General features: G+C 39.8%; 1 protein-coding gene across 1 annotated transcript in view; it reads right to left on the bottom strand.

Moving 5' to 3' along the window:
- Positions 1 to 327: 327 nt before the first annotated feature.
- Positions 328 to 15,137, bottom strand: part of LOC107395476 (WD repeat-containing protein 70) — a 91,396-nt gene continuing 76,586 nt past the window's right edge. The window contains exons 14-18 of the mRNA XM_054744330.2: positions 11,750 to 11,850; positions 10,683 to 10,762; positions 7,069 to 7,185; positions 1,922 to 2,084; positions 328 to 940 (exon numbers count right to left, since the gene is read on the bottom strand). Of these exons, the coding sequence (XP_054600305.1) occupies positions 853 to 940; positions 1,922 to 2,084; positions 7,069 to 7,185; positions 10,683 to 10,762; positions 11,750 to 11,850 (549 nt within the window). The 3' untranslated portion in view covers positions 328 to 852. The remainder of the gene's footprint in view (positions 941 to 1,921; positions 2,085 to 7,068; positions 7,186 to 10,682; positions 10,763 to 11,749; positions 11,851 to 15,137) is intronic.

The following is a 15,137-nucleotide window of genomic DNA, read 5'->3' as shown; positions in this document are numbered from 1 at the left end:
TGTAAAATTACAGATTAGCCAAACCTGTGTGTTTTACTTAAATGCATAAAAAAAAAAATCCCAGAATCCATATTCAAAATTCCAATTCGGAGCAAGACTTTTAAGGAAAACCGGAGTCAGAAGTTGCTGCATTTTTCAACAACATTTAATTCAAGTAATGCGTAGCCTGTAAAAGACCTTTTTAAAATGCAGTAAGTAAAAACAGCTTTGAGAAGGACTGGCTGTTCGGCGTAACTTCAGGTTTGAGCTTGTGCCTCACGGGAAAGGCATTCCTTTGATCAGGTACGACAGATCCCACACAACGTCCCTTCAGATGAAATATCACTATTTGACAAGAGGAGACCAATTCCTTTATTTAAGTTTTGAGCAGGAAACATGATGTAGACTTGAAAATTATAATAATAAAAAAAGTCAAGTTAGAAATATTCTCACATAAAACTGGCAGAATTTTCACAAGATGGTTGCTGTTGTTGCGAGCGATTCTTCATGGTGATGAACGGCACCAGACCACAGAACGTGGATCTGATTTATGAGGCATTAAACACTGGAGATGAGGGGTGATGGGACAATGGAAATTATAAAAATACAGTCAATGCAATCCAAGCAGACGTAAAAAGTGAAGTGGTTCATGTGTTGCAGTGCGAGGAACATAAAACTGTGTAATTTATGTGCTTCCTCTGCAAACAGCAATAAAAATTAAGAGTCTTGGCTTCATAAGCTAACTGAAATTTGAGAGGGGAGACATTTCAGCTATTTAACTGATCGTGTTGGGCCGACCCTATCTATGTGCTTTGAAGTAGAATGCTGACTTGTATCAAACTGCTTGAAACAAAAACAAACTCCGTGGAAGTCTTAGATTTTGCGTTTCTTCCATTCTGGCTCTTTGTCAGCTTCCTCGTCCTCGTCCGATTCCTCCGCAAACACGGGCTCTGGCTGGGTCCTGCAGGAATTCGTAAAGATGAGCAGCGATTTAGCGTTTTTGTGTTTTTTTTTTTTTTTTGACAAATTTCGAGCAAAAACATCGGACCGGAGAACAAAGTCTTTTTCCAGCTGTGAAGCAATGAATCAAGTCAGATAGTGGAGTTTTGGTGTGTCACACTGGTGATTTCTTCAAACAAGGCTTAATGAAGTTCATACTTATAAAATCATAAAATCACATTGAGTAGAAAACTGCAGTGATTCAAATGTTTTATGCGTGAACAAATTCCTCTTTAGTGCCAAAATAACCAACTAGATTGAGCAGTTTTAAACTAAGATGAATAATTTAGATGAAATGTTCAAAATGTAAAACATACAGGTTTTTTTTGCTAAATGTTAAAAACAAGTTTATATTTTAACCCTCTCAGGCTCAAAATAAGTTTTGATAAAAGGACGAACAACTAAGTCCTTCAGGAGTACTTCTGAGTTAAAAAATGCTCATGAAATACGTATGTGGAGTAACCAGGTAGGTAGGTTTTAACGTTGCAAGTCTGCAACGCCTGCCTCCAGAGGATTAACCTTTGGGTTGTGGTGAACATAAGACTCATATTTTGAACATAAATGTGAGATGCTGTCATGTCAATAAGGACCAGGACCGCTGAGCGATGTTTCACCTTGTTCAACTAGTGACATGAAGAATTAAGGAAGTCCAGAAAGAAAAGGAGGCCCAACCTGTTACTACTGAGATGTACCTATCAAAGTGTCCGATGGGTGTATTTAACCTGTACTGTGTACCAAGATTGTTTGTCTGCCTTCTTCATATTATTCTTTTTTCTACAGGTTTATCCAACATTTTTGCCTTTTTTGAGTTTAAAACCAATCTAACCCTGAAAGTCTGCTCATACAGTTTGTTTTCCAGGTCGATCAGAATAAACTCAAACTCCAGTATAGTTCTTATCTCATACGATTCTCTAATCAGAGAGACATGGAGGAAGACTCTTACTGTGTATATGCCGGGGCAATCCAGTAGGGGTTCTCTGATGCTTCCCTGGCATGCCGCAGGATTGCCTCTCGTGGGTTGCTGTCATCCGTTTTATCTAAAGCAATGTTCTTCACAATGAACGAAGACAAAGTACCGCCATGAGCTGCTACCCTTCCTCCTCGGCCTATGAAAGCCCAAGAATACAAACATTTAGGTCTTAACTTACAAATAATTCCACAGATGTTGCACATTCCTAGAAAGAAGGGGAAATTCAACAAATCCTATTTATGGGTTAAGCATTGAGCTTTGGCTTGGCTTGGCTCCAGATGATGATTTTTTCTATAATCTTCTAAACTCTGCAGACAGTGGCACGACCTTGAATCACAGATTTGCATGGGCAGATGTACGGGTATGTAAGCGATTTTCAACAAATAATGTTGGAGCGTTTGGGTTCTCTTAGCGGGTCAGTTGGCTTACAACTCATGAAATCTGAACATTTAAAAAGTACTGACTTCAAGATGATTTTCATTATATGGCAAATATCAGCTGAGAACTTGTTAATGATGTCTGGTGCAGCCTTCAGAAGGAGTAGCTAGCTCGTTTGTGAGATGCACAGCTGGATAGTCACCATAAGAACCCTTCCAAATGTGACTCACACTATTTCTACATCCAATTAAGCTTTTGTTGTTATTTTTTCTACTTTTCTTAAAACTAACTAAAAGAGGCTGTTTGGAGATGGAGAGGCACATCTTTCCATTGCATGTAAGCATCCAGCCAAACATCCAACATTACCTTGCACTTATGCGACGTGAATTCACACACAAGATAAACATTAGAAAGACAGTCTGTAATCTGAAAACCACTGGCCTTCTATCAAACAGTCAGACTCGTTTTCATCAAATAAACCAACACTTTTACTTTGAATCTTTCTCTAAACCTCAGTGACAGTTGCAAATTTATATTTATATACAAGATAGCATGTTTGTTCTGAGCTATGGGCAGCTGAGTCACGAAAAATGTTCTAATTATTAATAAGCTGGTTTATAAACAAAAAATCAAGCTATATATATATATATATATATATATATATATATATATATATATATATATATATATATATATATATATATATATATGTATATATGTATATATGTATCGGTTGCTTAAGAGATACGTCATCAGGAACCGCCAAGGCATGTTCCAATGTTCATGTTCTACCGAGGCATCCGATCTCTGTTTGTTTTCTAAAGAATGGCGGATCAGAAGCCGGCAGCTACTTCTAATTTCAAGTTTAAACATAAGTCAACTTATCTAAAATGTTTTTTTAGATCCAACAAAGTTATCTATGGTTGGTTAGTTCCAGCTTCAGTGGCTAGTGGGTAGTAACTCACTTACATATTTAATTAAACAAATATATACACAATTTAAAAACTAAAAGGCTCGTTATGTATTTATACTGAAACTTATACATGTAAAATAACGTAACGTTATCTCCCAAGTCACGTGACCACGGCAGTCACGTGATGCAAGGAAGGACAGTGTCCTCGTAAACAAGGTGCAGATTCTTGCCTATACACACCCCTAAATCTAAAATATTGTGATGAAAAAGGAAAACATTTTAAAATTAGAAGAGATAACTTCAGATAAATTAGCAAACTCATATACAAATTTTAGACAAAAGTTTAACCAAACTTTAGAAAAACTAACTAAACCTCACAAGTTATGAACTTATAACTCAACGCTTAAAGTTAAAGTCCCATTAGTCGTCACACACACTGATGTATGTGTGAAATTTGTTCTCCGCATTTGACCCATCCCCTGGGGGAGCGGTGAGCTGCAGACACAGCTGTGCTTGGGAAACATTTGGTGGTTTAACCCCCCAATCCAACCCCTTAATGCTGAGTGTCAAGCATTTTTTTCAAAGTTTTTGGTATGACCCGACCAGGAATCGAACCCTGATCTCCCAGTCTTAGGGCAGACACTCCACCACTAGGCCACTGAGCTGCATTAAGAAAGAGTGACATCCTGTGGTCTAATTTGGGTACTGCGGTCCACGTATCAAAACAAACATGTCCACTCTCTGTTTTACAGCTACAGCTCAGCGCCAGAGGATTCTAGATGACGAGCGAAGACGAGTCATTAACTGTAAATTGATAAGTAGATCGATACATTTCACTGGATGTTGTTAACTGAAAAAGTTGCTTGAGATTTTTTAGAGACGATTGTTTTTTTTAATCATCGTTAGCATTGTTAGCTCAAAGTTAGCATGCAGCCTTCTTTACCCGATGTTAAGAGTAAAATGACAGGATGCTGTGCCAGCACATACTTGGCAACCTCGTGGGCTCATATTTGATTGGCTTTTGGAACCAGGAAGTATGGAGGCATGTAACCTACCTTCCATCATCAATAAAACTTTAGTTTTATTTCACTGTAAAATTGTTACTTATTGTACCTTTAAAGAAATAATTTGCTCGACATTACTTCACTCTCATACGACGTTCGTTTGGTCTGCTGAAATTTGAGGGCATTTGCTTATAAACATCTTTAATAAGATCCACTGCAGCATTTCAGTCATGTTGAAGTTTGAACTCTTTGTCTTTTTCAGTCATTCATTATAAATTTGATGCTGTATGGGACCGTTTTTCAGCTGCATGACCCAATCTGGGCAAGGCTTCAGCTGGATCACTCACATGACGAGGTTCGTGGTTAACTCAATGATTGCAAGATGCCCAGATTGTGTGACTGCAAAACAAATTATCAACCCACCAACACTGCAGTCCTAATCTGGAAGAGGACTCCTTGGATATTTGGACTCATCAGCCCAAAGGACATTTATGTCTAAAGGTTTAGTATTTGTTTGGATGTAACTTTGATTTCCTGAACCATGAGTTTTCGTTGAAAATCTTTCCAGGTTGACAGACAGAAAGATTTGCTTCTTTAATGTCATTTCTGACCTCTTTTCACCTTGCCCAAGTGCTAACACACACCTGTATGCACCAGAAAAGCAACTGCCAAAATGGTCACTTAATTTGTAAGAATGAGATTTAAATTAACCCCTATTTTTAATTCTAAGAACTAGTAAATCCAGATTGATTTGCATCAGATCTTGATATGTGAAAATTTGATTTTGTGAAGGCTCTAAATTTCTTATTTGAAAAATCCTTTACTGGCTTCTGCTTATGAATCTCTTCTAATCCTTTAAACACATTTTTTCCTTTATTTCTTTTCAATCTAGGAGAAAAAAAAATCACAGTGTGGATTCAATGCAGTATTCCCACAACATATTTCTGAGATATTAAGTAGGGAAGAAGACTGAGGAAATGAAAAAACAACTAAACTTGGCAGCAGTGATCCAGCTGGATTATGGTGACAAGAGAAATGTTGTCTGGTGTTTGTATTCATTGGAAAAAATGCTCTAAAACTTGTTTGTGATTGTGCAGAGGCAAAACATCTGTAACGTGAGGAAATATGGGTTTTCTGTCACAAAGATGGTGTTGGACTCAGCTGGGTCAAAGCTGGGTCGCTGAGAACTTTCACCCACAGATTAAGACCTGAACGCCAGCGAGTCTGGGAGGAAACCATAACATCTGCCACCTGCAGCTTCGTGCCAGAAGATGTTGTTCCCATAAATGTAGTCATAACAAGTCTTAAAACTTCCTTTCTTTATTTTAATGTTAAAGAATAATCATCATTTTGCTCATTATAAATGTGTTTTAATCAAATGAATGATTCTTATGCTTTGGGTAATTATAATGGATTAATGAATCCATACTTAATTAGATAATGTTTGAGGATGTTTGTTAGCGACCTTCACACACACACTCAAACACACCCACACACAGATTCTCACAGTAAACTCCAAAACACATTTGCTGACGCACACGTTTGCTTTGAGAAGAGAAAGGCTTTTGGTAAGTTTGAGTCTTATTGTTTCAGTTCGTGCTTGACAACGAAAGAGAGAAGACCTGAATAAACGCTAAAGGGGGGACAGAGCCGATCGGCTCGTCCCCCCCCCCCCCCCCCTCACGCTGTTCCTGCCAAGCCAGACAGAATAGCTGAATCGCAACTTCTAACGCAGGCTCATCCCGAGTCTTTTGATTTCTGAGTGAACTAAACTTAACAAACGCATCGACAAAACGCTTTTCCATCGACGTGTACCGAGGGCATCTCTGGACCGGGCCGCGGACACCTCCGTCTCTTCTGCCAGCCGCTGGTGTCACCTGGATGAACATCCTCTGGCGTCCCGGATCCAACAGGGGGTCCGATTTTCGGTGAGACAGAACACGGCAGATAGCGTTTTGATGCATCTTTTCCAACTAAACCTAAGTTTATTCAAACCATCACTTTTCACTCAGACACCTGTTTCTTCCTGAAGCAAAATCAGATGCACACACGCATTCATAACCACATCATATCACTCTCAATCTTCATCCTCCAACAGAAGGTCTATTTGAGCAAGTTTACAATATCAACTGTTAAAGATTGTCCCACAAAGTTGCCAATGTTGATTGTTATTTCCTGTTTGTCAATTTCAAAATCATTAGTTTAATTTGAAGAATTAAAACTTTTAATTGTCAAACTTGGTTTCTTCATTGAACTGAAACACAGACCCACGGATATTATCTACAGTTTATCGATGAAAACAACCTTTGAGTCTTCTTAAAACTATACAATTTGGTTATTAATTTAATAAAATTAATATCACAAATTATCATGTAGAATGGTTCCTCTTTCATAAAAGAGCATAAACCACAACGCTACAGTTTGACCAGCCAGCCAGTTCTACACATGACAAGCAAGTATTACGGTACAAATGTAAAGACCAGTCCAGATTGTTTACGAGTCGTTGTGTCCCAGAATATAAAACGTAACCAACAAGCTGCGGTGGATCTTCGAGAGGCCAAGTGAGAGTGGTATTATTGTAGCTAAACATCAGCTGGATTGCACAACACTATATAAACCACCAAGAGTGGACGAACACATCTGTCTAAAAAAGATGAGAATGAACGTGTTTGTCTCGTTTAAACAGCTGCTAAACTGCAGTCATCCCTCATTAGTTTGCAAGTATTTCATATTTCCTTTGTGGTTTTATTATATTCTTACTAACAAGTTGCTTCCCTGTCACATTGTCTCATAAAGATTTGAAAAATAAAAAAAATGCTTGTTACCTGGTCCAGACACGGGCGGTTCGGGTTTGTGGGATTTCTTTGGGTCGAGTCTGTCTTTCTCCAGCTGTTTCCGTGTGCTTCTCTGCCGGGCCTCTCTGAACATGGGCAGGGCATGAGCTAGAGACGCACAAAGTAAACAAGCATGTTCATGTTACCACAACAAGTAGGATCACATTACATTGCCAAACAAGTGAGCAGCCGGGGCGCTCCTTCATCCAAATACAAAGTTTCTCAAAGGCATATGTAAAACAGGGGGTGAGCATGCACATACAACACCTCCCTTCAAAACAAAATAATGTCAGGTTGTAAAGCACTTAATATTTCATAAACACCCATTTAACAAGATACAGACCCATTAAATCTAAACCAGCTGCATGTGCAAAGTGAGATTCTGAACTTCAGAACATTTAGGTTTTAACAAACAGGTGGTTTGTGACTTAAATGCAAAAGATTCTTGCAAAAATAAGTCACACCCGAACGAACATCTTTTTTTGGGCGAGGAACTGTTTAAATGAGTGTCTAAAAGTGCTGTAAACAGGTGTAGTCATTATTATTTGGTCCTTTTAGTCCATCTTGTTCTTGTTCTTCAAATATAAATATTCTGCCTAAAACCATCAGTGTAGCGCCCTCTTCAGGTTAGAACTCTGCACCTTTAGGTGGCATTTTTCTAACAGGAAATGTGGGTGAAGTAATTGTCTGGTAAGGGGGTGACTTGTTCTTTAAAGGTCTCATGCACTTTTTATTCCAACAAGTCTGCTGTTGCCTCTAGTCTGAAATAATGACTCGTTTTCTGTCCCAAAAAAGCTCTGGTGCTCCTGTTTCAGGGAGTAGAAGTCTGTCAGAGCAGTACGTGGTCTCAAGCCTAGGGCACGCTGCACCGTCATTTTAAATAGAAGCCATTAGTTAATGAGATTGGCTACATGGGGAGCGCCGGAACGAGGCGTTGAAGTTAGGCGGCGGTTCAATTTCAAGCGCTGCGGCTGTTTACAACATTGTGGAGTACTTTAAAACAGACATTACGACATGGAACTGCTTTACAGCACAAACCCAACCGCCGGCACAAGCCCAGCTGCAGTTTTGATAACTTTAAAGTACTACTGATCTTAAAACATTCTAATAAATAATGTACTTACCCTTTTTTAATGAATTAAGAGTCTCTCAAAACATGATGGCAAGTCTGATCACGTAAAAACAAAAGAGTTACTTTCCGCTTCCTATTCTCAAGTACTGCGTGATGTTGTGACTATCGCACGACTTTCCAGAAAGCGATCAGCGGTGCGTCCTGTGTCACCACTTGACTTCTCAAAACTGCGGCGCATCTGTCTCTGGTGTGCCCCAGGCTTTACTCATTAAGATTAAAGATATGCAAATATCTCGCCTCTGATTGGCTAACACCAATCACCAACTTCGGTCTTCTTTGTGGGGTTAAAAGTGCAACATTGATATTTTATGTCCACAAACAGCAAAAATCTCAGAATGGTTCGCCTTTTTGTGGATTTGCTGTTGCTAAAGTTAGCTTCTACAAGCTAAGAAGCGCTCTGCTCTCTCCTGGGTGAAAAAATCAAGAGTTTTTCTGCAGTCCCAAGCCAAGGTAGGAGAGTCCATGAATGCTAATTTTCCATGTGACATAGAAAAGACGATTTGTTTTCTGACCTGATAGTTTCACCACTATTTCCTTTTCTGAGACTAATGTAGTGTATAGGTGTTGATGACTATTTTCATGTCCAGCATGCAAATACAACTCCGAGTGACCAATTGTATTTCGGAAAGAACACTTACAAAGTTTCTCAGTAAATGAAACTTTTGCACATGAATCCCATCAAAATTTGCCATTCAAGTTATGCCAACAAAATAAAGGCAAGAAAATCCCAAAAGGAAAAAGAAATATATTATTAAGCGCTGAAGTCATTATGTAAACAAAATGATTTAAATAAAAATGTTACTAATAAAATAAAATGTTTATTTCTCATGATGTTACCCGTTTGCTAGAAATACTCAATTTGGGCTTCTCTCTCATGACTAATCCTGCAAATCTTCTCTGACGGGTAAAAAAGAAAGTGCAACACAGCTGTGTGTTTTATTAGTAGTAAACCAGCATCTGGAAGAAATAAGGAAGACTATTGTTTGTGTTCTTCCAAATCAGCGTCTCTGAGCTCAAGAAGAAGATGGAGGGAAATGAGCAATCAAACAAAGCTAGGCTGCTCTAATATATATACTTTATAATACAGACATGATGTCACCCAAGAACATCATGAAAAGCTGCTACAGAGCATCCAAAGAAGGAACTAAAAATCAAGGTGATTCTGCTAAAATTTGATTTCTGAACTCCTCCTAAATGAAAACATTAGACACCAAAGAAACCGATCATGTATATTGGTCTCTTATTTATGTCAAGAGCTGCATAATACATGGTTTCATTTTTTTCAGTGCATTCAAGGTTGCATCCATCTTTCTTCCTTTTTAAGCCCTCAGTTATTTTGTCTACAATCAATAGCAGATGAATTTGTCTCTCCTCTGCTTTTCCTGCTGCAGAGATATTCAATAGAACTTAAGATTCAGACAATCACTGCCGATTTTTACACTTTCATGAACACCATCATAACAAAGGGTCCCCCACACTAAATCCATGAGCGCGTGAGTGAACGGGGTGTGTGATTAGGTGTGAATGAGTGCACTCCAAGTAGAGAGACAATCAGAGTGTGAGACAGCATTGTGTTAGGACGTGGGTATGCTCTGCTCCTATCGCTGGAGGTTACAAAAAGACACTTTAGTAAAGAGCTGGGTGAAGCGGTTTTCCATTCAGGCGCTCTGTCACTGTTCAGTGTTAATTCGTTTCCTCCATGCTACATTAAGCAAAAAGGTTACTGTTAACAGATTCCCTCGCTTTTCTCAATGGGCCATCACTTGCTTCCTGTCCCGTCTAATTTTCCAGTGCCAGGGCTTCCAGTGCGTCAGTCAGCGCTTTGCTGCATGGATACGCTCACCTATTTTACACCCTGTTGGCATGGCGATTAGATCAGATGATGCGGCTGAAAAGGTTGCAGAAGCCCAGACAACAAATAGTGTCTGAACTGGGTCTCGGCAAATGAGGGGGGCAAAGGTGTGTGGGGCACGCACAAAAGAGATGACAGCCTCATGTGAGGGAGATATGATGGTTAAGGGAGGGGTGTGTGTGTGTGTGTGTGTGTGTGTGTGTGTGTGTGTGTGTGTGTGTGTGTGTGTGTGTGTGTGTGTGTGTGTGTGTGTGTGAGGTTACACCAGCAGGGGATCACACCAGCACAGCTGGGAGAGAAGCTTGTCCTTTGCGTGATTCCTGCATGACAGGAAACCACGTGGCTGTTGCGTGGTGCAGTATCGATTCAATAATCCATCAGCTAATGGGTCAGCCAACAACCCTGAACAAGCTACCGTTAAAGCATGACAGGTAGATTGGTGTGAATCTGTATATGTGTGTGTGAGAGAGGCTAAAAGGTGTACTGTAAAGCTAGCCTGGTACCACCTGTCATACGGAGAGCAGAGCGATACAAGAGAGGTGAATGAGTGGATGAAAGTGCAGGAGGGCTTAGAGAGAAAGCTCCTTTTGTCACTTATGTGATCAGTATGACCAGACTCACGTGTGATAACGTAATCCTGCGTTAGCGCCTCTGCGTGTTTTTCTTTCCGCTTGCTCTTCACCACGCACAGCTTAGCCCCCCTAAAAGAGAAACAATACCACACTTTATAACTTCATAACATAACGTTAACATAACATAAAGTTTCACATCAACTCACTTCTTTATAAAGCACATGGATACACAGATTATTCTAAATGAATAATCCAGATTTTGGTTTGAGTAAGAACAGAAGGAAGTGAGAAACAGCTGAGAAGTAATCAGTAATCTGAGTATTTTAATACCTAAACTTTAAATTCTTTTAAATTTCAAATCAATTTCCAATGTAACTAATTTTTGGCCTAAAACTGCAAGAAAAAGGATAAAGTGAAGGCAGTTTAATGATTTAAATCATCACAAAGTAAATACATATTTTTCAGTGTCTTTAATAACCCCCACCCCAAATAAATGGTTTATTACTTATTACTTTTATATTTCAATAACTCAATAAATAAATAAGTGAACTGAGACCTATCAAATATAAAGCTTTATATTCAGAATTCCTTCTTCATAGTTTTGACCATGGATGTATTTCAGTTCACTTCAGTTGCTTCAAAAAGGACAATTAAATGTAATACGTAACAAACAAAAAAAGAATTAATACAAAAAAATGTTTCACTTTGTACATTTAATCACTTTGATAATAAATCCAAAGTAACAAAATATTCTATATTATGTATCTATAAATGTACTTATAAAAAAATTATATTTTAAGAATGCTTTTGTTGCAAAAAGGAATAACATTCACACCGTGGCTACACAGAATGGGAATTCTGTATTTCTTGTGTTCAGATGTTCTGATTCCCAAATGCAAATAAAAGTATGCCACAGTTTTCCAATTGTTCCACATATTCCGTTTGTAGTTTTATTTTACACATACAGTGAAGATGTAAACTCTAATCCTCCAGAGCAACAATCTCAGATCCACAAATAGCTCGCACTAACTATTTATTACAATGAGTCGTTGCAGGTTTGGTGCAGTCATGTGACTTTTTATTATGAATAAAGGGTTAAAACATTCCTAAACATACCTGTGACTTTTAACTGGATCATAGTAAATCCTGGCCAGTCCATTCCCAGTTCCGGTCATTATCTGGTTAAGCTTTGGGTGCCACAGGCAGCGCACAACACTCTGGAATACACGCAGATACAAGACTCATATAACTCAACACAATGTGGTAAATCTGCTAGAGATCATGCTTTAAAATGCCAGCCCTCTGCAGGTAGTGAATATGTCTGCTGTGAATCAAATTTCTGCTACGATCGTCTTTTATAGCTTTAATACTGTAAAAGTGTGTTTCTGAGGTCAGAGGTTTTAGGTGTAGTAAGGAGAAGTCCCAGAGTGCTCTGCTGCTCTAGTTGACTATATTTGGTTGGTGGGATGAGGGCTCAGCCTGTGTGTGACAGATGGCCCAGTGCCAACAGGCAAATGTGGCCACGTTTATCCAGAGGTGGGTTTGTGTGTGTGTGTGTGTGTGTGTGTGTGTGTGTGTGTGTGTGTGTGTGTGTGTGTGTGTGTGTGTGTGTGTGTGTGTGTGTGTGATAGAGAGTAAAGCAGAGACACAGCTGTTAGACAGTGTGTTCATTCTGTGATATGTGAGGTGCAGCAGAGCTAGAAAACCCCTCCAGCAGCTCCTTGTTTTTTTTACAAACACAGTATCAGAGCTTTGTGACGGGGTCTGAGGCAGTTATATGGGGTGGGTAAGACCTTGACTGGGGCTTCCAGAGTTGGTGTATGGGGAAAGCTGCTTAACGGCCAGCTGTTCAGAATCTCACCAGGATACCAGAGGAAGAAGCCCCAATCATACACGCACACACACACACATGCACGCACACAAACACACACACCCACATGCATGAAAAGATATTTAACATATGAAAAGAAAACTATACTGCTGGATTGAAACAGTAATTTATAGTAAAATTTACTTAAAGGGCTCATTCCCTTGTTTTCCCAATAAATCTGCTGTGGTCTCCAGTCTGAATGATTGCCATGTGAGTTGTTTTCTGTGGAAAAAAGGCCATTGCACTCTTGTTTCAGGGAGTAAAAGTTTTTTCGAAAGAGTGGGGGGGTGTGAAACGACAGGATTAATGCATTAATGTTCATGGTATGTGAACATCTCGCTTCTGATTGGCTAACAGCCTTTCTTACCAAAACTCAGAAAACTGAGTTCAAAAAATTGGTTTAAAAAAAAAATTCAGCGTTGATGTGACTGATCATTTAAAAAAAAAAAGTATTACTGGTGTCTTTGTGAATGAGAGCTTTAAACAGAATTTAGGAGAGTTAAACCATTTCCACTTTCTTAGACTTGTAAGCTGGCAAGAATAACATCTCAAAACTGTGTATGAAGGGCTTTAAGATGACAAATGAAAGATTGAGGTGCTCATTATGCCTGAAAACTGCTTAAATCAACCACAGCAATGCCAACCCAAATAAAAACCTCCACGAGTTTTACCGACAGCTAATGTTCAGCACCAGACACTTCAAGACTCCAACAGGTATTCTTCGTACATAAAAATGCTCACAACTCGCTTGGTTGGACCTATTTGTTACGCAAATGTTCATAATGTACTGGTCAGTCAGTTCATTTCCAATTTCCTGTGAGACAATTATTCTTCCGGCTCTTGGAGAGTACAGACACTTTTTTCTCCTCTCTCTCTCTGCTCTTCCCAAGGCTCTTTGTCCTGTCTGCCTGTGCACGGCGCTTCTCTGCATTTTTTCTGGAAACTGGAAATTATTAAACATGGATCTGGTCAGTTGGTCTTTCAACGCGATTAACAAAATCTTTTCAACGATGAGAACGGGAGAAGGGGCTCCCGGATGCCCCTCTGGGACAGAGCCAGCTGGGTATATCATGGACTCCTGGAAACAGTGGAACTTGATCTGCCTCTCTCAACTGTCTGTAGAGGATTCTGAAGATGTCAGGATATTCGTCGTGTTGGTGTCGGGATTCCTGCTGTTTGGCCTGGCATACCGGAAAATTAACAAGCTTTCGAGGAATATTGGCTTAATCCCAGAACTCAGGGATGGAATGCACCGTGCTGTAAACTCATAGACTCATATAATTGTCGAGATGAGTCGTAAGCTTGGAACTTTGGCTGAGATTCAGGCTCTGGCACAGAAGGTTGATTCGATCAAGGAGAGAGTGGACAGATTAGCATGGATTGGAATAGTTTGATAATGCCATTATTGGACCTGGAGGGGTTGAAGACCGACAGAACTCTAAGGCAGAGAGGAAAATATCTCTGCCTGTACCCAAAACAATTCTCGCTATCTGAATCTGGTGCCCTTGAAGCCTGTGAGGCTGAAGTGTAAACTCCCCTCAGAAGAAATGTGGAATGCTGATATCGCTATGGAAACTCTTTCTCCCTATCCCAGTCTGGGTGGGACTGTGACCGGTGAAGGCTGTGAAACCGTCTCTAGGAGTCAATGTGCTCTCTAACCCTATAATCTCCCTCCCCTGTCCAAACGTAGGTGGTGAGCGCTGCTCTTGCGGGCTGCGCAGTCTGAAGTGAGGAGAGTCCCAGACCCTTCCATCCCCACCTAGTGGAGACTTACGTTGTGTATCGTCTGAAGTCTGTGTGCATTTCTGTCTGAGGTGTTTTTTTGCATAGCAAAGCTACCCTCTCTGTTGAGGGTAACTCTGAAGTGCCTTTTTCCCCTCCCCCTGGCTCTATCCTCATATAAACCCTCTTGATCTATTAAGGTAGCGCGACTCGTGTTGCGAATGACCACAGTCACCAATTCTTGTCATGTGTATGTATGTATGTCTGATCTTGGAATTGTGTACTGAAACAACTGAATTTCCCTCTGAGATTAATAAAGTATTTTTGATTGATTGATTGATTGATTGATTGATTTGATTTATCTGCTAGATGAAGCATTTCATAGAAAAACTGGCAAATTAGCTTATAATATTTTACTCATATCAAAAGCACTTGGAAATGCATATAGTCCAAAAAATACATGATAAATGACCCACACTTGTATAGCGCCTTTCAGAGTCAGATGACTCCAAAGCGCTTTACACTAGTGTATCATTCATCCATTCACACACAGGCGGTGATGAGCTACAATGTAGCCACAGCTGCCGTGGGGCACACTGATAGAGGAGAGGCTGCCGAGCACAGGTGCCACCATGTCCCTCGACCAAGGTGGGTTAAGCGTCTTGCCCAAGGACACAACAGCAGAATTCTCCGTCCAGAGCCAGGATCGAACCTACAATCTCCTGATTGGTTGGACAACCCGCTCAAGCTCCTGAGTTACTGCTGCCCCGAACATGTGCAATTGTAATTAGGATAATGTTCTAAATACTACAAGTATATGTTAAAGATGGTGTTTTTGAAAGTTTGTTGTATTTCACCAAAGAAAGAAGCCTGGACCATGAGGAGTTTAAGACAATAACACACAGCAGCCTA

Source organism: Nothobranchius furzeri, chromosome 6 (genome assembly GCF_043380555.1).
Source record: "Nothobranchius furzeri strain GRZ-AD chromosome 6, NfurGRZ-RIMD1, whole genome shotgun sequence".
Classification (NCBI taxonomy): Eukaryota; Metazoa; Chordata; class Actinopteri; order Cyprinodontiformes; family Nothobranchiidae; genus Nothobranchius; species Nothobranchius furzeri.
The sequence above is the reverse complement of the archived record's forward strand: the minus strand, read 5'-3'. Positions and strand labels throughout refer to the sequence as shown.